At 51.8% G+C, this 20,995-nt stretch overlaps 7 protein-coding genes across 7 annotated transcripts; 4 read left to right on the top strand and 3 right to left on the bottom strand.

The window, feature by feature from the left end:
* Nucleotides 1-691: 691 nt before the first annotated feature.
* ILV2_6 (Acetolactate synthase, mitochondrial) lies at nucleotides 692-1,692 on the top strand (the record flags this gene model as incomplete). Its single annotated transcript, XM_066120603.1, has 3 exons — nucleotides 692-762; nucleotides 857-952; nucleotides 1,158-1,692. Exons 2-3 carry the CDS (start codon nucleotides 942-944, stop codon nucleotides 1,690-1,692), a joined length of 546 nt encoding a protein of 181 aa, XP_065974438.1. The 5' UTR covers nucleotides 692-762; nucleotides 857-941.
* A 122-nt stretch (nucleotides 1,693-1,814) lies between these two features.
* On the top strand, nucleotides 1,815-2,756 carry ILV2_5 (Acetolactate synthase, mitochondrial; the record flags this gene model as incomplete). Its single annotated transcript, XM_066120602.1, has 1 exon — nucleotides 1,815-2,756. One exon carries the CDS (start codon nucleotides 1,815-1,817, stop codon nucleotides 2,754-2,756), a length of 942 nt encoding a protein of 313 aa, XP_065974437.1.
* A 660-nt stretch (nucleotides 2,757-3,416) lies between these two features.
* On the bottom strand, nucleotides 3,417-3,840 carry J3458_014514 (uncharacterized protein; the record flags this gene model as incomplete). The annotated part of the gene is made up of 1 exon (XM_066120601.1): nucleotides 3,417-3,840. Exon 1 carries the CDS (start codon nucleotides 3,630-3,632, stop codon nucleotides 3,417-3,419), a length of 216 nt encoding a protein of 71 aa, XP_065974436.1. The 5' UTR covers nucleotides 3,633-3,840.
* Nucleotides 3,841-4,016: 176 nt separating this feature from the next.
* On the bottom strand, nucleotides 4,017-5,313 carry J3458_014513 (uncharacterized protein). The gene is made up of 2 exons (XM_007816446.2): nucleotides 5,007-5,313; nucleotides 4,017-4,941 (listed from the first exon to the last, which is right to left on the bottom strand). The coding sequence occupies exons 1-2, from the start codon at nucleotides 5,300-5,302 to the stop codon at nucleotides 4,278-4,280; spliced, it is 960 nt and encodes a 319-aa protein (XP_007814637.2). The 5' UTR covers nucleotides 5,303-5,313; the 3' UTR covers nucleotides 4,017-4,277.
* Nucleotides 5,314-11,714: 6,401 nt separating this feature from the next.
* Nucleotides 11,715-12,793, top strand: J3458_014512 (uncharacterized protein; the record flags this gene model as incomplete). Its single annotated transcript, XM_007816445.1, has 3 exons — nucleotides 11,715-12,150; nucleotides 12,207-12,286; nucleotides 12,377-12,793. 3 exons carry the CDS (start codon nucleotides 11,715-11,717, stop codon nucleotides 12,791-12,793), a joined length of 933 nt encoding a protein of 310 aa, XP_007814636.1.
* A 1,264-nt stretch (nucleotides 12,794-14,057) lies between these two features.
* Nucleotides 14,058-15,200, top strand: J3458_014511 (uncharacterized protein). The gene is made up of 2 exons (XM_007816444.2): nucleotides 14,058-14,312; nucleotides 14,436-15,200. Exons 1-2 carry the CDS (start codon nucleotides 14,227-14,229, stop codon nucleotides 14,656-14,658), a joined length of 309 nt encoding a protein of 102 aa, XP_007814635.1. The 5' UTR covers nucleotides 14,058-14,226; the 3' UTR covers nucleotides 14,659-15,200.
* On the bottom strand, nucleotides 14,820-17,080 carry J3458_014510 (uncharacterized protein). Its single transcript, XM_066120600.1, has 3 exons — nucleotides 16,654-17,080; nucleotides 16,303-16,590; nucleotides 14,820-16,212 (listed from the first exon to the last, which is right to left on the bottom strand). Exons 1-3 carry the CDS (start codon nucleotides 16,884-16,886, stop codon nucleotides 14,949-14,951), a joined length of 1,785 nt encoding a protein of 594 aa, XP_065974435.1. The 5' UTR covers nucleotides 16,887-17,080; the 3' UTR covers nucleotides 14,820-14,948.
* Between the last annotated feature and the right edge of the window lie 3,915 nt (nucleotides 17,081-20,995).

The following is a 20,995-nucleotide window of genomic DNA, read 5'->3' as shown; positions in this document are numbered from 1 at the left end:
TCCAAATACCCGTCAGGCAACGAACTCCGCATGGCCGGCTGTCCCAGGGCTCGCCTGCGCTGGCCTGTCAAAGCTGGACTGTTCGGCTTGCACATGCTGGTCGTTGTACTGGCTTGTGACGGTGATGGTACGGGGGCAAGCCAAAAGTGGCGGCTGGGGTAGCGTGGACATTCAGGGACTTGCAGACTCGGGACATGTCGCTGCTCCGATGGCGCGCGACTGTGAAGCACCCGGGAGGTCTTGACAGCGTGCGTGATACTTGAAGTAAAGGCAATGCGACTGGGAGTTAGACCCGAGAATCGAACGTCAAAGAAGATATTCAATGTCCTCAAGGGCCTCAAGAAGGACGTCGGGAACCAGTTCACGCCAGTGCCCACATGCACCAACCAGCACCCGACCATCCGCTATTGTCCCGTGCCTCTACCTTGACGCGGTAAGTCGGTGACCAAGCCCTTCCGTTCCACGCTCCGTTCCGGTGAAACATCTCGCCAGCGAGGTCATTCTTCCCTCTCAACTTATTGAGCCGGGGAAGCAGTCGTTAGTACTGGATCAATCTTGTATATTCTTGCGTGACCAGAGCTTCAAGCTGGTCTCCACCAATTCGCTATGCTTCGAAGTCACCAGGCCTCAAAGGCCTTGAGAGCCGTGAGCCAAACACGATCCTTTACCTACCACCCCTCCCGCTGCCCTCAAGGCCTCAGAAAAGATTCCCTCTGGGCAAAGAAATCAAGCGACCGCTGCAACGGCCACGTCTTCTGCTCCGTGAGTGCATTCCCTGGCCATCATGTGCCTCTCCGCCGGCATCGGCTACATTCTTGCAGAACCATTTTGAGCTGACCACGACAACTCTCAACAGTCGCGTTCGCGCCGTGCCAAGTCCTGCCTTCAACGCAGCCGATCAGAGTCATGTTCAGCCATTGGCGAACCAGCCCAAAAATGACATGGATGAGTCGTACGTACAACCCGCAATTGCTGCTACCGGCGCACAATTCCAAGACGAGTGCACTTGGGCTCATAGCGAATTCTTTACATCTGCAGATTAGATGATGTTAAACAAAGTTAAGCCCATTTGTACGTTGACATCCCTCCTCTTCAACTTGCACTTGCTCGTGATATGCCTGAATGCTCTACTAACATGAGTCACTCCGCTTGCATAGTCGGATACCCTGGTGGTGCCATTCTGCCCGTTTTCGATGCCATCTACAACTCAAAACACTTCGATTTCATCTTGCCGACACGAGCAAGGTGCTGGTCATATGGCTGAGGGCTATGCTCGTGCTTCTGGCAAGCCTTGTCGTTCTTGTAACCTCCGGGGCCGGTGCCACTAACGTCATTACCCCCCAGGAGGCCGATGTTGTTGGCATTTCTCGTGCCTGTACGAAGTGGAATGTCAGGTTAAGAACGTTGCCGAGTTCCCGCCGAATCAATGAAGCTTTCGAGATCGCCACATCTGGCCGCCCCGGTCCCGTTTTTGTCGATTTGCCCAAAGACGTCACTGCCGGTATCCTGAGAAAGGCCATCCCGACCGAGACGGCCCTCCCCTCTCTGCCCAGCGCCGCGTCCCGAGCCGCCATGGAGCACAGCCATAAACAGCTGCAAGCTTCTATCAAGAGCTTGTTAACATTTCCAAGCAGCCGGTCATTTATGCAGGCCAGGGTATCATCAAGTCCGAGAACGGCCCCGAGCTTTTGAGGGAACTGTCCGAGAAGTGCTCTATTCCTGTCACTACTACCCTTCACGGTCTAGGTGGCTATTATAGGCTTAACGACATGGCTCTGCATACGCTGGGCATGCACGGTTCTGCTTACGCTAATATGGCTATGCAAGAGGCCGACATGATTATTGCCTTGGGTGGTCGCTTTGATGATCGGGTTACGGGAAATATCGCCAAGTTTGCTCCTGGAGCCAAGGCTGCTGCCGCCCAGAAGCGTGGCGGTATTGTTCACTTTGAGATTATGCCCAAGAATATCAATAAAGTTGTCCAAGCTACCAAGGCTATCGAAGGTGATGTGGCCGCTAGCATAAAGCTTCTTTTGCCTGAGGTCGAGCCTCGATCTATGGAGGATGGCAAGGCCTGGTTTGACAAGATCAACGAGTGGAAGAAGAAATGGCCGCTGTCTCACTACGACAGATCGGAGCGTAATGGTCTCATCAAGCCTCAGACCCTTATTGAGAAGTTGAGCAACTTGGCGGCTGATCTCAAGCATAAGACGTACATTGCTACCGGCGTCGGTCAACATCAGATGTGGACTGCTCAGCAGGTCCGGTGGAGACATCCTCGAACTATGATCACCTCAGGAGGTTTGGGAACAATGGGCTTTGGTTTGCCTGCTGCCATTGGCGCCAAGGTCGCCCAGCCTGAGGCTCTTGTTATTGATATCGACGGTGACGCCTCCTTTGGCATGACTCTGACTGGGCTGGCCACTGCCGCGCAGTTCAATATTGATGGCAAGGTTATCGTCCTGAATAACGAAGAACAAGGTATGGTCACTCAGTGGCAGAATCTCTTCTATGAGGATCGCTACGCCCACACTCACCAGGTCGACCCTGCTTTTGTGAAGCTGGCCGAGTCAATGCACGTTCAGTCTCGCCGTCTGGTTGACCCCGCCGAGACTGTGGATGCCCTCAAGTGGCTGATCAACTCTGAAGGCCCTGCTCGTTTGGAAGTTGTCACTGACAAGAAGCTGCCCGTTCTGCCAATGGTACCTGCTGGCTCTGCCCTACATGAGTTCCTTGTATTCGATGGAGGTGAGTAGCTCTTGAACCCTACTTTTGGCTTTAAGCAAGTTCACTCATACTAATGAACTTTTGTGTTATAGAGAAAGATAAGGAGCGAGGAGAACTGATGCGACAGAGAACTTGTGGTTTGCACGGTCAAGCCGCGCTACTCGGGCTGGATAACGATTCCAACCCGAATGGCTGGAACGTTGCGCACAGGCGTCCCAAGTATATACCCACATTTCTTCTTCTCGTGTCTTTTTTAGTTGGATTATCGCCATATCGACCACTGGCGGAGTTTTCTTCTAGTAAATTTAACATGGTCTTTGGCGCACGTGTTGGGGACATGTTATCCCCCGAAAAACAACAAAGTCGGTGTGCTACGGTCGCGAAGTTGAGCAACCGCCAGACGTATGTAGCAGCATGTGCACGTTCAATATGGAATTATTACAGGAATTGTTTGAGGTCTTGCTTAAAATGGCTCCTTGCTCACGCCCGACGTACGTGTAATTCGAAGTTATCGACAGGTAACAAGTGTTATGGTTCAAGATTCGAATACTACACTAGCATTCCCCTCCGCGTGCCAGCGACGTCTCCCAAAGCATGACACGCACCGAGGTTGATACACGATGTATCCGTCTTTTATGAGGTCCAGACTGCCTCATTATCTTGGGGCGGACAGGGCATCAAGTCACAGCCTACTTCGCAGCCCTCGATTTCGGCACTATGCCGCACGGCTGTCGTAGACCCCGGTGGAACGGAGGAGGCGCGCGGCGAGGGCCGTCCGCGCCTGGGAGGTCGAGGGCTGCAAGTGCCTCTGGGGGGAGATCAGTGGCCGTCCATATGTCGTGGATGATGTCTTTGGTGGTCAAGGATTCGCGGTTCGGTAGGGCGTGATGCGGTTCCCTGGACATGGTAGAAGCTGCATGTGGGATTGTGAACTTTGCCTGAGAGTTGGGCTTCACGGCATATCGTACACTATGGTCCTGTGGATTGGAAGATGGGGGGTGGCTTATAAGTGACTCGTACCCTACCCGGGAAAACCGACTGGAACTATTCCCTAATAAAGTAGCTAGCTCTGCAGAACGGCCATGAATGGAGAGTAAACCATTTGCTGCGTCCCAATCTACATGTCTGTTAGTCGTGTGGTTTTCCACCTCTTGTCTTATGAGGCACCATGAGGCACCAGACAGGCAAGGATAAAGTCTGGTTGGAACAAACCCGGGTCAGAAATGGGTCCAGGCGGCGCCAAGACGGGAGGGATATCCGGTCACACGGCGGCGTCGTCGGCTTCGGTCCTCGGCTTGCTTTACTCAGCTGCGTCGCACAACCACATCTGAACCAAAGGCTACTAGTGTAGAAGGATTTTACGTCATTAAATCGCCTATATGAAATATTCACGATGTGAATTGTCCCATGTCTATTCATACAACTCTCGCCTTGTAAAATGCAACAGTGTATGCGAAAATGAAAAAGGCTGAACCGCTTGCAAGTGACACTGCGCCCTATTAGAAAAGGCCACGTAAAAACAGAAAATTGCGTCCGAGACTTGCAACGACTCAAGACTGCTGCTGCTGTGCTTGTACCTGGGGCGGCTGCTCCTCCAGCTGCATCTGTGACTGCTGTCGCGACTGCAGTCTCGACTCCATCTCAGCCTTCTCGTCTGCCGTCATACTGGCTTCGGCGGATCCCATCTTGATGGTGAGCACGAGGGCCAAGGACGCAATGGCCAAGCCGAGCGCCGTCCAGAACCCAATCTGGTACTGCTCACGGTCGTCGACCTTGTCGTGGCCGCCTCTGCTCTGCACCGTTGCCGACACGGCCAGCTCCCCGATGCCAAGCCAGAATGCAATTCCTAGATACAGCAGACTGTTGATCAAGCCCCCCGCAGCGGCCTGATGTCGGCGCGGCATAGCCGTGGTGATGAAGACGTTGGTGACGTTGAAGGTAATGTCCACGCCGATGGTGCCGGCAATCATGGCCGGGAAAATGTACGCCCAGTAAGTGAAGCTGGTGGACTTGCCGGACGTGGCTGGGTCGGGAATAAGTGCGAACAGAAGAACAGACAGGATGAAGCCCAAGGAGGAGACGATCATGAGGATCTGGTTGGAGATGATGTGCAGAACGAGCCCGCCTGCAATGGCCAACACCATGCCGCCGACCGCGAGGGGCGTGAACCAAGCGGCAGTGAGGATTGGCTTTGTGTGCATAACAGTCTCAATACTAGTAATCAATCAGGTTAGATTATGGCTGTAAAAGGAGGAGTCGGGAACAAAAGCAGTGCTTACTAGAAACTGGCGTAAAACAGATAGAGGCCAAATACACCATAAGACAAGAACAGCGCCGTCATCAACCGCTTCATGTACCTGGCCTTGAACAGATCGGCGGGCAACAAAGGCTGAGACGAAACCCAGCCCTGGACATACACGGCGACAGCAAGGAACAGGATGCCGAGAATGAGCGTGACAGTAAATATACGGCGTCTTCCACCCATCCGGGGCGTGGCCGCCATCAGTAAACGCAAAGACGACGAGGACCAGGCCGGGAACAATAGTAAAGACGCCAAGCCAGTCCATCCTAGCATCTGGATTCACATCACCCAAGTGCCTGGGGATGCTAATCGACCCAGAAACCCCAACGACAAGGCCGACAATGGCGCCGATCCAAAAATACCACCGCCAGTCGAGGTACTCGGCCGTCAGGGCACCGACAAAAATACCAAAGTAGAAGCCAATACAGGCAAAGGCCCCGTAGACGGCAAAGACGAAGTTCTTGCGCGGGCCGGGCCGGTATGTCTGGCTGAGGATAGCCAGGCCGGCGGGGAGGAAGGCCGCGGAGCCGATGCCCTGCATGGCCCGGCACACAATAAGCATCGTGGTGTTTTGGCTGAAGCCGCTTACAAGAGACCATGTCAGGAGCCACACGTGCCCGCAGAGGAAGACGACTCTGCCGCCGTACAGGTCGCAGAGGCGGGCAAACGGCAGGAGGAGTGCGGCTGTTGTGAGATTCGTCACTCCGGCGGGCCAAGTCCTCGATGAGGCAGGAATCCCAAGGGCGTCGGCAATGGGTGGCAGCACAATGTTGAAGCCGCCGATGAAGTATTCGCCCGTCATCATGGACATGACAATGGTGAAGACGAAAAACGACTCGGCGAGCCAGTTGGGCAGCACGTCTGGACGCTGGCGGCCCAGACGCTCGATGGTTGCTTGGTCCAAGTACTCGGGGGCTTTGCCATCATGGCCCAACGAGGGTCCCTTCTCTGCCGTATCGTTGGTAACGAACACCGGAGGCATCGAATCCTGCAGAGCCCGCGGTGTGGATGACAACATGGTTGTTGTTGGCGTCGTCATGCTGTGTCCCCGACTGCTCGGCGCCTTGATAGACCAGCGTCTCGTTCGTCAGGAAAGGTTGTGAGATGGCCAATACTGGAACCCTGATCATGCCAGTAAGTGTATCAAAAACAAAGAGACGATTGCTAAAACGACGCCTCCTTCGTCAAGTTTCTTATATACATGTCCGTGGCTCGTGAATCCACAAACGGACCACTAAACATTTGAGTCAGAGTTGTCGATGCGGCAACCCGGACAAACGACAAAAACGGAACCCTCCCAACCACGAGCATTAACAATCAAGGTGTCCAACACAGCAGGAAGGAAGGAACTACGTCTTGGCTGCCCGATCTGGAACCCAAGCTTATCAAGCACTTGGACGTTATAAATCAGTCAACTCGCACCAGACTCGGGCAATGCAGCACGACCTAGTTACGGAGCAGATGAAACCAGAACACAAGACCAACCCAAAAAAAAAAAAAAAACTCGCGGTCAAGGGCGTCACTGATTATCATGTTTTTGCCGTTAAGAGGAACCCACCAACTAAACAGGCATGGGAGTTGGTTTACCCCAACTCTCAGGCGAATTAATGGCCTTGATTGCATCACTGGCAACTAACAACGATGGAGTACGGCCTGAGTCTTGGCTTCCTCTTGGAGCTTAGCGTAGTACAAATGCGTAATGGATCTTGATCTTGAGAGCCCGAGTTCCACATTATGGCAAAGTAGAAATTTCGGGGCTCGGTTTCGATTTTTCCTTTTTTTTTTTTGCTTTTAGGACCCGGCGCCGCCGGCCCCCGACTCTGTGGATTGTGCGCTTCTGGAAGAAAGGGGTTTTGTCGCCTCGCAACGTGGACTGATAGTTGAAATGAACGTGCGGATTTGAAATTCCGTAGTGTTAGTACGGGGATGTTGTTGCACTTGTACTTGTCCAGCTGTGCATGTGGGTGCTAATCAGATGATGCGTCAGGGCGTATACCAGATACCTAGAGAAGAAATTTGCCATTTCACTTGTGGAGTAATTGGGTATCTATAGGCCATATTTATTGGGCGACATGGACCATATGACCCTCATTGATCGTAGCTTAGGTTGGTGAGCAAAACGAACTTTGGTTGTTGGGTGACTGTCACTGTATACTGTATATTCGGCAAATGAAGTGTGTTCCAATTAAGATAGCATGGTATCCGACGACCTTCGTCCAAGAATATAATGCAATTATCAATAGGTAAATGAAGTAAATTCAAGGGACAAAGACAATGTGTATATTGCATTGTATCAGGGCTGTGTGTGAGATGCCGCTGGTTCACCAATCGGGCAGGCAAAGAGACCAAGCAAGAGTTGCCGAAGGCATACGAGCACCACGGTTTCCAGGTCGTGGTTGAATAAGCTGATTCATCAATTTGTTTTCGTGAGGCAGCAATTGGGACATCCGCGACTAGGAAGGATCTAATGGGATCTCAGTTGCTCTAGTTTGAAGTTGCAACATGCTGTGGCCACCCGAATAGGAGGACCAGTGGCACTATACATGCTGCTCTGACAATCTAAGCGGCCGATTGCAAGGTTGTTTGTGACGACTTGCCTGAGGCTCTGCAAATGTCAACGTTAATAAAGGCCGATGGCGAGGCTTCCAGAGCTTCATAGCCACTTGAAGACAATGGAGGATAGCAGGAAGATTGCAGCCACCCCCCCAAAGTATGAACTTCATTCACGGTAACTGCACATAGACATGAGATATTAACTGACCTCGCACCAATAGTGACTAAGGTAAGACGGGAGAGGTACAGCTTGAGCGTTGATCATTCTTCGAGCTTGAACTAGATTGCCGGGAATTTGAGCACTATGAAGCTCATAATTATCTCAGAACTTCAGAAATCTGGCCATGGTTCGGAATCATGACATCAAAATCATCGGCCGCGTTTGCGGAGAACAAGTCAATCCCGTATGGAAAGGTGTACCAGCCACTGCTCTGACTGAAACGGAATTGAGTAAATGCCGCTGAAAAGCAGTTCATACTCGGGAGTATTGGCTTCGCAAGTCGACCAGTTTATCACAACAGTAGTCCAGACATATAGAGAGGCCTTCTAGTCGGCACTAACCTTGCCATCGGTGTTTCACGATGATAGTACATCGGATGGTGAAACCGAGCTCTAATTTTGCACGTAGCCACGGCATAGCGACAGATCTTCTGGATCTAGCAGGAAATGTGTGGCGGTTCATGACTATACAAGAACATTGCTGGAAGAGCGGACTCGGCTAAAGAAACTGGCGATCCATTACTTCTGAAGCGCAGGCATACCAGTGCGGTTGTCCGAAGAATTGGTATTTCGTACTATAATGTACGAAATCTTCCCAGTTTGTCCTCCATTAATAACGGAAGTTTAACCCCCGCTCTGGGTCCAGACTGGGAAACAAGGCTCCGGGGTTAGTATGTATTGGACTGCGTTGAGTGCGTATTATTTTACGGTTGGGATGTGAGGCATTGTTTCTTTGTCCATGGAATGGTTGACTTTAGTGGAGATGTCCACGAAATTTTCTCAGACTTATCTCGGTCAGGTAATATCAAGCCTTGCCTGGACAGCCGTCCCTGCCATGTCTCGAAGACATTTAATTGACCAAGACATATCCCGTTTTAAACCTGTATAAACACAAGTTTACCTACGATGAGATTAGAAAGTTTACGACAAGATGTCAGATGGAGGACTTGCTTACGAACTACAATCGTTTGAAGCCCAACGAGACGCGCGCAATCATTAATGAAATAAAATAAGTGGCCCAACGTGTCTCTCTGTGGGTTTTCCCGGTAATGGCGTTGTTGAGGGGCGATTGACAAACGGCGATAGCTTCTCCCGAATCTAATATACAATGGGGAAAACTTCCTCTGTCAAGGAAAGAGGCTTCAAAGCCTCCCATCCGACATAGAAAGTTTGCCACGTTGCATATTAGATACGGGAGGGAGCTCTTCTCGGGAGAGATGGGCCAAACCCTTCGAGTAGCAGCCGAGGTGAAGAAGCGACCTCATTCCCATTTCTTGATGTACAACATGCATGAGTTTGTGGCCCACGACCCGGATTATGTGCTCAGTCAACCATGCGGTCAATGACCAGAAAGCGATGCCGACATCTGAGCGATGAATGCAAATAGTGCCTGATGTGGGGGTGTTTTAGCGGTCAAGTCAAGTGACTTGGTCAAATTTCTTCATTGAACAGTCCGTGATTTCCTGTGTCGTGGAGGAATGAGCGAGTATTCGAAGAAGCAGACTAGTCCTGATTTCATGAACAGCCTTGCAACATGGAGGGCATATGTGGCGTTGACAAAAATCAGGCCGCAGCCCGTATTCGTAGTTTCACGAGATGTGAGAAATAATACAGCAGGCCATTCAATACGTGGACGACGTTTTGGATGAAGATGTGGATTCCGCATTAGGCCATCTGAGCGAGCTCGGTAGCTGCGCCAATCAGTGAAGGAAGGATGGGACAAAACGAAGACACTCACGTCGCTTCCTTCTTGGGTTGACAAATCGATCTATCAGTACGGTTGGCATCAGAAATCCTCAGAGTCGGAGTGGACAAGTTCGTGACGCGGATGCTGCGTCAGAGTCCAAATCAAATTGATCATTCCCAGCTCATCAGTCTGGTCCTGAAAGCGTCCCCATCTCGCCAGCATACAGTTACGAATTCTGAATAATGGAGAAGGCTGATGTTCGTGGCATTTCCTTGCCGGCAGAGCTGGTAGGGGTCGCTAGTCCGTGCTCATATTTTATGCAAGCAACATTGATTCGAACGGTGTCCCTATACTCGGTGAGCCTAGGGCTTGATAGGGAAACAGTGGAAGTTTCTTCCAGTCGTGAGCTTCGCAGTAACATGGTTGTGTAGTTCGCCGTGTAGCAACTCCCCAGACAGTTCCCTCACCGACCCCATGGGGAATCGAGCGCCACATGGCTGGTTTGGAGCTGGATCTCAATGCTGAACAATGGGCTTTTAGCGTCGGTCGGGACCAAGTTGCCGAGCTGCCCGCCTCGGGGGCGTTTCCATGTGAATGGCCAGGGGTGTCGGCGTGCCACATTTCCCAGGGTTCGGGGACTTCTGTGGGTTTGCGGTGAAGCCCTAACCCTGGGCCGCCTCGATGTGTGTGAGGACTCTGGCAGTCTAGATACTCTCACCTTGGGTAGGAACAAGGCAATAAAATCCGACGTTCGACACTGGTTCTGCGATTCGATTTTAGTACCAGTCTCGACAAGTGATTTAAAAGAGGCGCGAAGGGTTGCGCCATGGGTGGCACTTCGGAAGAAGGCGACGGCAATGGCTCGAGCTCCAAGACATGACCGCCATCACGGAGTTAGCGTACCTCGTGTGCCTCGCGTCACTAGCGGCGGGACGCTTCGCATGTCGGGACAAGCGACGCCTGCATTTTCGTTGCCAGTACTCCGTACTTCGTAATTGTTCAATTCTTTCAAGAGCCTGGAGTCGCGGCACCTGGCGCGTATTTGCGTACCTACCTAGGTAGCTGGGTACTTGAGCATGGAACATTGGGGGTTGAGTCTCCTCAACTTGGGCAGCCACCCAGTGGTAAGCATATGTAGGGCAGTCGACGTAAAATGATGCATATCGGCAAGAACGGCGATGCGCCTTCCCCAAGAGCTCAACACCCCGTACCAGCAGAGAGCAGATGGGGCCCAGGGTCGTCATTTGTGAACCCATTTCTTCTCATTCTGGTGGCTTTGCAATAGTGTCCTTCTTCGTCTCTCAGGCAGGACCTGGCCGTCATCAGCAGGGAATCCAGATGTCGTCGTTATTAGACTTTGTGTCAAAATGGTGACCAGGCTCAAAGGACCTTCGATTTGTGGCGCCATTTTGGGAAGCCACCGCCAGAGTGGCATCCGTTCAATCCTGATCCCTGTTCTCTCCGTTACTGGCCGGGGTCTGGGATGGGGGATCTTGCGAGACGCTGGGGAAGAACTTTCAAACCAGCCGACGGCTGACCTGCCGCATGTTCCGCGTCTTAGTCTGTTCCGACATATTGTACACCAATATGGAGTGAAGTAAGAGCTGTCAAGTTTACCATTTCGAATCTTGAGTGATTGCTATATGTGTTGCACGGCGTGCAGTTCCTGCGGTCGCGAGTCCAATTGCCTCCCAGATCACGACGACACAAAACGCCAACACCGGGGCGGCGCTTTTTGACCACACTTGCACGCAGATGGAGCAGATGGAGCAGATGGCGCTAAACCCGCAACCTGCCACAACACACGCTACTCAGGGCATCCCCAAGGAGCCTGCACGGAACGGGCTAGACAACTTGAGTCGGTGTCGTACGCTTCAGCCCATCCCGAACAGGCCGAGGCGCCAGGATTCAGAGCTAGTCGAGCTCAGGCTTGAAACGAGTTGCTACGCTTCCCGGCATGCCCAGCTTACGTCGCTCATCCTGGCCGGCCATGAAGCTCTCATATTCCTTCAAGTCCTTTTAGGACCAGGTCCACTCCCTTTATTACCTGTTCTCTCTCCTCCTTCACTTCCTCTCCCTCCTTCGACTCGCTCGTTCATTCCGTCGACTAATTGAACTCCCAAGTGAATTGAGGGCAGAGTTACTGCGATACAATACCAAGGTTGGCCAATACTATCCAAGGTCTCACCACAAATCATCAACAATTCCTTTTCCAGCTCATTCACGATGAAGCACATTCTCGCCCCTGTCGCCCTGCTCGCTGCCCGCGCAACAATCCCAGCCACCGATGCTGGCGATGATCCTAAGGGTTGCGCCGAAGGTCTCTACATCATCAGTGTCCGTGGTACTGGTGAGGAGCAAGGTATTGGTGTTGCTGGCACCTTGATTGGGAAGAAGGTTGCCGAGCAGGTCAAGGGCAGCAAGGTAGTCGGCCTCCAATACCCAGCGACTCTGGCGAGTCCATCATACCCTTACTCCGTCGGCAATGGCACCAAGAACATGACTGAGCTCCTCGAGGACTACCACAAGAGCTGCCCCGATGGCAAGGTCGCCATTCTTGGGTACTCCCAGGGTGCCCAGGTCTCCTTGGATACGCTGTGCGGAACCGACGAGACGGGATTTACGACCACCGATGCTATATCTTCTAGTGCCGTTGATAATGGTGAGTCAATCCAGCACTCCTGGTGTAGCCAATAGCTAATTGTTGGACTTTGATAGTTGTCGCTGTTGCTCTGTTCGGTGACCCAACCCACATTGCCAATGTCTCTTATGATAGAGGCAGTAGCAAAAAGGACGGCGTGAGTTACATATTTGCAATGCCCAACTTCTATTGCGGTTTCTGGAGAGGAGCTGCAGCGCGAGACAGTGCTCTAACAAGCCATAATTAGCTCTTTCCCCGCAAAAACAGCGCCAGTTGCGAGAAATATGCCAGCAAAATCGCGTCTTGGTGCGACACCGGCGATGTATACTGCGATTTAGGAGAAGACAAGGCTGTACATGGCCAGTACTTTAGCACTCACGGCCCCAAAATCATCCAGTTTATCGTTGACAAGTACAAGGGCAAGAGTGGCGGCAACTCGACCAGCGTCCCTACCGGTACTTCTACTCCCACTGGCGCTTCTGCCCCTACTGGCGGCAATTCGACTGCTACGACTGCTAGGCCCACGGGCTCTCCCACCTCCTCCGGTGGTGCTGCTCCCTCAACGATTGCCTCTCCTGGAGCCGCCGCTGGTTTGGAGGTGGCCAGCAAGGGTCTCTACGTTGCCTTACCATTGGCCCTCATGGCCATGTTTCAAATGCTATAGGGCGCTGTGTGAAGAAATATTGTAGTTTCTGTGACAAAGGCCTCATATAAAAAAGCATAGAGTTGAAAAAGAGCAGGAGGGAATATGCAGGATACATTGAAACGGGTTGGATACCAGTGCACAACACGCTGTAAGGTTGGGTAATATAATTATGATGTGTCAGGTACTGTGCAAAACTAATGGACCAAATTTCTGTCGCTGCTGCGTCACAGCCGGGCGTTAAAATTGCAATTCTTTTCGCCCGCAAGAAATTAGCCACCCAGCCCAGAGAAAAGAAGGCGCGAAATTCATCTTACCGCCCGTAATCGGCCCTGGGCTCCAATACCTCTCGTTTGTGCGACACGGACAAACCCAGCGTCTCACTCGCCTTTATTATCTAATTGTCCAACTCACGTCGATGACGATGGGCCCCGCGTCCCAATCTGTACTCCAAACGTATCTTTCAATATTGGTTACTCTGCATAGCCAAATCATTTCAGCTTTCAGTGGGCGGTACACGAAGTCTCTCAGCTTTCAACTTGCAGAGGGGCTGAGCAGGCGCGGAGAAGGTTGATTCCCAGGTCGTTTCTTGTAGGTTCTTGTCTATTGACATTTTTTCGCAGATAGTAACTAATTATACATCCTTTTGCGAATACTTGTGCATTTACGGGGACCGTCAGGCATTGAAAGAGCGCAACGCACTCCGTGGTGGAGGTGCAGGGATCTCATTCCTGGGGCTTGGCCGTGACAGGTGTGAAATGAAATGCTCCGCCCAGGATACTGGAGTTATGCGAAAAAACGGCGCCGGATTATTTATATACAGTCTAGTAACTTGGAAGGGTGGCAAGGGACGTACCGGGTAGTATCTACATTTGCACCATTTGAGTGGTGCCCGTTTGTTTCCTAAGTGCGCGAGTAACACGGTGAGCTGAGGCGTGCTGATGTCCATGCTTCAGCCATAAACCGACGAGAGGGCTCACACAGTGTCGTACCGCCACGATTTGTATGCCCAGGAGCGAAATTAGGCACCACTAATTGCTCGATTTAGAGCACGATTCTATACAAAGATGGTCAGCTAACAGAAAGACACTTGCTCTAACAATACGAACGGCTTGATGAACCGATGGTAGTTATTCTTATTTTCGCACCAAAAATCACAGTATTTTGTCTGGTGTGTTATACCCCCTCATTTCCCGCGCGACACTTCAAATCAATGATGTTATTATCGATACCGAAGAGCGGGGTAAGATCCCGCTCCAGTAACTTACTAGTATGCGACTGGACTGTTTCTGCAGCATTATGTCAGAGACGGAGCCAAGGGACATACATGTAACTTATCAAATCCATTAGATTGGGTTCTCAGCCCATATCTGCAGGTTCGAACGACTCACACAACACGATAGCTTCGTCAACATCTTTACCGCTTCGTCGTTACCCACGCCAATACATAACCAATGGCTTCCATCACCATCTTGTACCCGTCGGGGCACGACTTCGACATCAAGTATTATCTGCAAACCCACATGCCCCTAGTGTCTGCGTAAGTGACAGGTCCTCTTTGTTACAACATACACCGAGCAAGCGCTTGTAACCTCGGTTATCCGCATCTGTTTCCACCATCGCTCGCGGGGTCTGGAACTCACCATTTGTTTTACATATACAGTTCCTGGAAAGGAGAGGGCCTGAAAAGCTGGGAGATTACTCAGTTCGCTCCAGGCCAGATTTATCAGATACAAGCCATCTTGAAGTTTGAATCGCTGGCTGCGTGGGAGGCTGCATCGACGGGAAAGAACTCCGAAACTGTCTTTGGCGACATTCCCAACTTCACCACAGCCAAGCCGGTGGTAATCAAGGGTACCATTCATGGCTCGGAGAATGTAGTTTAGGGGGTAGTAATGTTGAAGAGTTACAATTTGTTGTTAGCAGGTCACTTGAGCCTCCGGTACTGGCATCATGCAGGAGAACCGCTCACTGAGAATTCTTGGAAACTCAAGGGAGGCTGCGAGATGGACTTCTCTAGCGATGCGAGCTGCTATTATTAAACTACTGATTTCGTTAAGAATGCGTTATTCCTCGTGATAAAATTGACATGAAGCTGCGATATCCAAGTGTAAGACGTGATCTGCATGATATGGACTTGTTCAACATGGTTGGAAGTCGAAGTCGCCATCTCCGGTTAGGCGTCGGTTTGCTTCACCTTGTTGAAGTCTTTGACCTTGATATCGCGCCATACCGCCACGGCAACTATACTCAAGCACACAAAGGCAGTTGCCGAACTCAGCATAACCCTCTGAGCATCCCCATACGCAGCCATGATAGCCTCACGTGCCGGGCTCCCCCAGGGATACTCAAGCTGCTTGGACAAATTCCCAACAATGAGGGCCGCTTGGTCTTTCGTATCCGGAGGCAGATACTCGGCCACCTTGCTGGGAAAGATGCCATTCCAGATGGCTCCAGAGACGCTGGACCCGATAGCTCCCCCGATGCTGGTAAACATGGACAGCATTGCCAGCGCAACAGCAACGTTCTGGTGAGAGACAGCAGCCATGACGGCCATTTGCTCGCAAATAACAAGAGTGCCGCCAGCCACGGCGATCAAGACCTGGCACATGACGACGTAGCCAACGTCGACGCCAGGCTGGCGAAACTGAATCATGAGGGCGATTCCCAGTATCATCAGCGGCACGCCAAAATAAAATGCCAGCCACTTGAACCGGCCGCTCCACCGAACAATGACGCCGACAACGAGGGCCCAGAAGCAGCTTCCCATGTTGTAGGTTCGTCCGACGTATGTCGCCTCCGTCACCGTCAGGCCAACAACCACCTGGAGAAACGACGAGAAGAAGCCGTTCCAGATGTAGAAGCTGATGAAGCCAATGGCGCCCAAGACGCACGCGCCCATGACGGTCCTGTCCACCAGCAGCTGGTAAGGGATGAACTGCACTGGCGCCACGTACTTCTCATAGAGGGCAAAGACAACGAGAAGAACCACGCCAACGACAATCATGGCAATGATCATGGGGGACCCCCACTGCTCAGCCTGGAACTGGTAGATGTTGAACGGCAGCAGGAACAGCGCCATACCGGCCGCGGCCAAAAGCAGCCCGACAACGTCAAACTGAATCAGGTAGTGCCTTACACTTTCCAAGGGCGTCCGTCCAGAGGGCCGTCTCGGCGGCAAGGCACCCAACTTCTTGGCCTTGAAGTGGTTGTACAGGAAGAGCACGAGAATGGGGGAGCACACCACCGGGACGACGATGCAAAAGGTCCCAAAGGCCCATCTCCAGCCGGCGCCGGTGAGGAAGCTACTGGCTGCCGGGCCACTGGCCCACGTCGTGATGAGAAACGGCGACGTCGTCAAGGCGAAGAAGAAGGCTCGGTTCTTCAGTTCCGAGGTGTCGGCAATGAAGACCTGCAGCGTGTACGCGATGCCGTTGAACCTGGCAATGCCTGGATTAGCTTGTTTGCCCTTTGTTTTTTTGGAAACGTAGTAGCGGCACCGGCCAGGTGAGCAACAGAACAGGACGCACCCGATCCAGTAAAAGACCTGTGCCGCGGCATAGGTCTCGACATTTTGGCAGGCGGCCATCATGACCAGGCCGATGACCAAGAACAAGACGACTAACGCGAAGCCCTGCGGCCGGCCCCAGATGTCGAGGATCTTGGCCAGCGGCAGCCGGAAGAGACCTCCGATCAAGTTTGCAAAGACGTTTGTGGTGGCCGTGAGTCCGTGCTGTCGAAATGAGCTGGTGACGTAGGCCGTGAGCGTGAAGGACATGCTGGAGTGCATCGAGTCCATGAAGTAGATGATCCAGATGCTGTGACGGCGGCGTCAGCTACTTGCAGTTTTGCGCCGCGCACTTTTGTGTGAGTATACTAACAAGACGTATGCTATGACGACGTGGTTTCTGCTCCATACTTTGGAGATTGCCTCCATCTCCAAAACACCAGCCTGGGCCTCGGCGGAGGAATCATCACGGCTTGAATCCGTCTTTGCCACGGTCGTCGCATTGTTAGTGTCGGCAACATTCTTCTCGTTGGCGGACGCAAATGCCGCTCCGGACACGGGCGGCTCGTCGTCGGCACGAGCAAGGATCTTGGGCAGAAAGAACATGGTGCCGGTTTCGACGGTGCAGGAAAGGGCGCTTGTCGTCGTTCACGAACTACATGCGAGGCGGCATCGACATATTTCAAGTCTTCTTCACGGCCGCCCCCCATGACTGGCCCCTCTGTCGCGTGGCAAAAGCCCGCAGCAGAAAATCTCTCCTCCCGCCGTCAAGGATTTCCCTTTTTCTTCATTTGTTTCCGAGGCCAAGACAATGGCTGGTCCGGACCGCCCCATGCGACCTTGAACCTGGGTGTGAAGCCCAAGAACCATGGCCGAGAATGTCTTGGCGGCGTTGGGCGTGGGTAGCTTATTGCTCCATGTCGTTGCGGCACCCGGGATTGGCCCTACCTACATTTGCCGCCAAGCATGTATATAAGCTTAACCAGACTTGAACGAAAGGCGTCCAGACCCGTCTACAGTCTGTGGCAGAATATACTTGCCCATTTAAAGGTGTTGAACAAATCTGCCAAAGGTGGAGGCCTCCCTCTAATAGAGACTGTATTGCAATATATATATGACGGTGACGGTATTCCGTATAACAAAAAGTATGCACTGATATATCCATACTAATATACTACAGTATACCGTAAACCGCGATAGCCAGGTACCCGATCTGGTTCAATTTTGCCTCGCACCGTAAATGCCTCATGGGCAGGGGTTGCAGCCCAACCAGCTCGTGACTCGTGAGAACTCGCCAATGGCATCGCGAGGCGGCCGGACCGTCTTAGACCATGCAAGGGAGGGGGCTGTTTCTCGCTATAACCTTATCTGATCCGGCTGAAAACATTGACTCGGGTAAAGACCAAGGCGCGAATATCCCGGAAACAGACCGAGAAGCTTCAACAGGACCCTTGTAGTGGCGAGACCAGCATTGCCACCCTTGGCCGTTTCGTTTCGGCCCATTTCAACCCACACCGACGTCAGAGACGTGATCATGGTGAATGGACGAGATCCCCCGTACCCAATTTTACGCTTTGCGGGTAGGGTAGGTGTTGCGATTATGTAGCTTACTTTCTCACTCGTGATTGCTCCAAGTGACAAATGATGTTTGGCACATTACCCGATCCAAGCAGTCATACCATCGGCGTCTACTGTGGCAAGTTTTCGATCCTGTCGAGCCGCAGAACCAGCATACACACACAAAAGACATGACTTTGGGCAAGGCAGATTCTGTCCCACTCATTTAAAAGTTTTTTTTCCTTCCTTCGTCCCTTATACGGGCAATTGACTAGGAATGCGTGGCCCAGCCAAGAGCGGTGATATCCCGATTGCTCGGCCGGTTTCTTGGCCATGCACAACATGTGGATCGTTCTGCGGTACTGGGGATAAAGGATCAGTGACGGAGATGGCTTTCCGATCCAAGAATATCCAGCCGACAGGCTGCCAATCATAGACTGGGTACAAGACGTCTTGATTAGTCCACGGGTGGGTAAACATATTGCGAGCATACATTGACCCTCCCCGGACGTCGACAACGGAAAGACCATAGCAGGAAGGCAAATACTTGTATCCTTGACAATAGTATTAGTATTGGAGCCTACTGCACTAAAGTAGGAGTAAATGTCTGGTCCTATTTGAATCATGTGGCCGATTCTCCTGGCTACCTACTCTGCTCTCTTAAAACTCCACCATCTGCTGCACCAAGTTTGCATCCCTGATCTAGATGGTTCAAGTGAACCTGTTGGTCCTGCCTACCCGCGTCTCCGGGGTCCAAAGAACTCTCTGGATCCCATATCCTCTAAAGACCAATGCCTAAAGTAAGGCGACAGACATGCGCCACCAGGAACTAAGACTGGCGCTACGTTATTATTTCATGTCAAACGATAACCTCTACCCTGACCTGTTGGGGGGGGGGTTCATAGAGCCACTGCTCCTCCATAGGTTTCTCCGGATATATCGTCACGCTGTGCTACCCATAATGCTCCCGGAGAAAGGCATTGACTTCGGCATCCCAAGCAATGAGATCCGCCTGCAGTGATGTGAGGTCGGCATCCGGTCCAAGGATATCCATCAATAGATGGCCGCCCAACGAATTTAGATTTGCGAGATTTCAATCCAGAGCATGAGCTTACTGCGATGAGTCGCGCCATCGATAAGGCTCGTTTTCCAGGATGATCCGCGTAATTGGATCAAACACTAAGTCTGAGCAGTAGATGTCGATATACGTAGGTTCCATCAGACCTGGAAATTTCTGCCTTGGTCTCCGCAAAGGGGACAAGGTTGTACGCGAGAGTCGAATGCGAGTGTTTCTGGGCCACCTCGGTCCGCTTGGCGACAATCCACGCCTGAGCCACCATTGTCTCTTCACAGCTCCTCCAGACGATACTGGCTCGACCGTCATCACAGCTGTACCGAAAGATGTATGCCCGGCTTTCCTCTCCGTCAAGTCAGGTACCCCATAGCTCCATGACTTTCAGTTGGGCAAGCGACAGAGCCGCTTTGGCTGCGAGGATTACCAGCGATTCGAAATTTTGTCTGCTTCGGTCTGAGCTTGGGAGCAGACAACGCAGGATTATCCGTTTTAGGGAGCTTTCAAGCATCTCAGGTGATTCCCTCAGTTTGACGACGGACCAAAGCAGGCAGCTGTGTCCATCTGCCATGGCGGGCAGAAATGCTCTAGTCTTGAAGAAAACTTGCCATCCCCCGAGGCAGGTAAGCTTGAGCATGTGGAGGAAATTCAGATCCTACTTCGAATTCATAGCGGCGATCAGTCTTGGGGATTTCCCACTGCTTGAAGGAGAGTCGGCGCAATGTTTTCGGCAGGGAGGGCAGTAAGTGCAGTTGGAAGCCTGAGAAAGGGGCGTTAGCTTCACCAAATACTCGCCGTAAAGGCTGGTCAGCGTTTTTATACCTTGATCAAAGGAAATTTGCTTATGAGGCTTCGGGAAAACAGTCCTCTCGAAGTGGTACCACTCCAATGCCACAAAGCTTCGACCAAGTAGTCAAGACAGTGTCCTTACGTGAATATCCCTGCGAAGCTGTCCGTGCATGACCAGTCCTTTGACTATGGGCACGGCAGGAAGACTCTTGCATTCACTGATAAAGCGGCCTCGCTTATCTCTTCGTAGTTCAAACGGAGCGGAGTTCCCTGCACCCTATTGACATGCTCACTGTGCAACGGCGGAGGGCGGCCGCGATGAAAATAAGGGCTGAACGGATCCGCAATGTTAGTCCGATGGAGATCAACCATGCCTGGTGTAAGATCTGTCTTTGGCGTAGTAAAATGGATAACCGTCCTTGATTTCGCATCGGTTAAGCCGATGCTCTGTATCGCTGGGCGAGGAGGCAGACAACGTCAGTGCCAGTCGTTCTGCCCCATGCCTCACGGGATCCCAGAGTTTGAGAGTTCCCAGTTGGGACCGAATACACGTTGTGAATATCATGTTGTCGTTGCAAGTGTTGACTAGCACCAAAGTACACTCATCCTCTGGTTCATCATAATCGGGACACTCGTACTTTGAGAGCTGAACCCGAAGCCAGAGTTTTCGGATACACCCTAAACGAGTGTCATGTCGTCTGACAATTGCTTCAAACTCGCCGAGAAAGTCGGGAATCAAGTACACGGCGCCGAAATGTACAAGTCTCAAAGAAGACCCGCCATTCCCGGCACACCGTAGCGAACCGAGCCGCCTTTGGATAGCCCAGGCCGTTGTATCGCCTCCTATAGATGGGCAAGCCCACCATGCTCAGTGTCATTTGGCGTACTTCAACTGGCAGTGAGGCCTATGAAGAGGTCTTGGCGATTGATGATGGCGGCTCGGCTTGTATGGGCTCGGTTGCCACATCCATCGCAACGGCAGACATGGTACAGAGCGAATGTTTCTGCAGCCACAGACTGGAGATGATGTATTTTGAAACGGCAAAATAAAGAGATTATTTCTTAAGATATGACCTGTCCAATCAAGGGTTTTGTTTAATTCTACATGAAGTTAGTTATGACCCATTCATTACTGCATTAATGTTTAGGTAGCTTGCCACACTTACGTTATAAGTATTCCAGCCTTAGTAAAGGTAAAAAATAAAATAAAAATTAAAGTTGCCGCCTAAAGCTAAACCACATTATTTGTACATTATTCTTCATGGTCGCCTTCCGGTGACTCGATCAATCGTGAAAT

The sequence above is a fragment of the Metarhizium acridum genome, assembly GCF_019434415.1.
Source record: "Metarhizium acridum strain ARSEF 324 chromosome Unknown scaffold_320, whole genome shotgun sequence".
In the NCBI taxonomy this organism is placed as follows: domain Eukaryota; kingdom Fungi; phylum Ascomycota; class Sordariomycetes; order Hypocreales; family Clavicipitaceae; genus Metarhizium; species Metarhizium acridum.
Note: the sequence above shows the minus strand (reverse complement) of the source record. Positions and strands in the feature narration are given on the sequence as shown.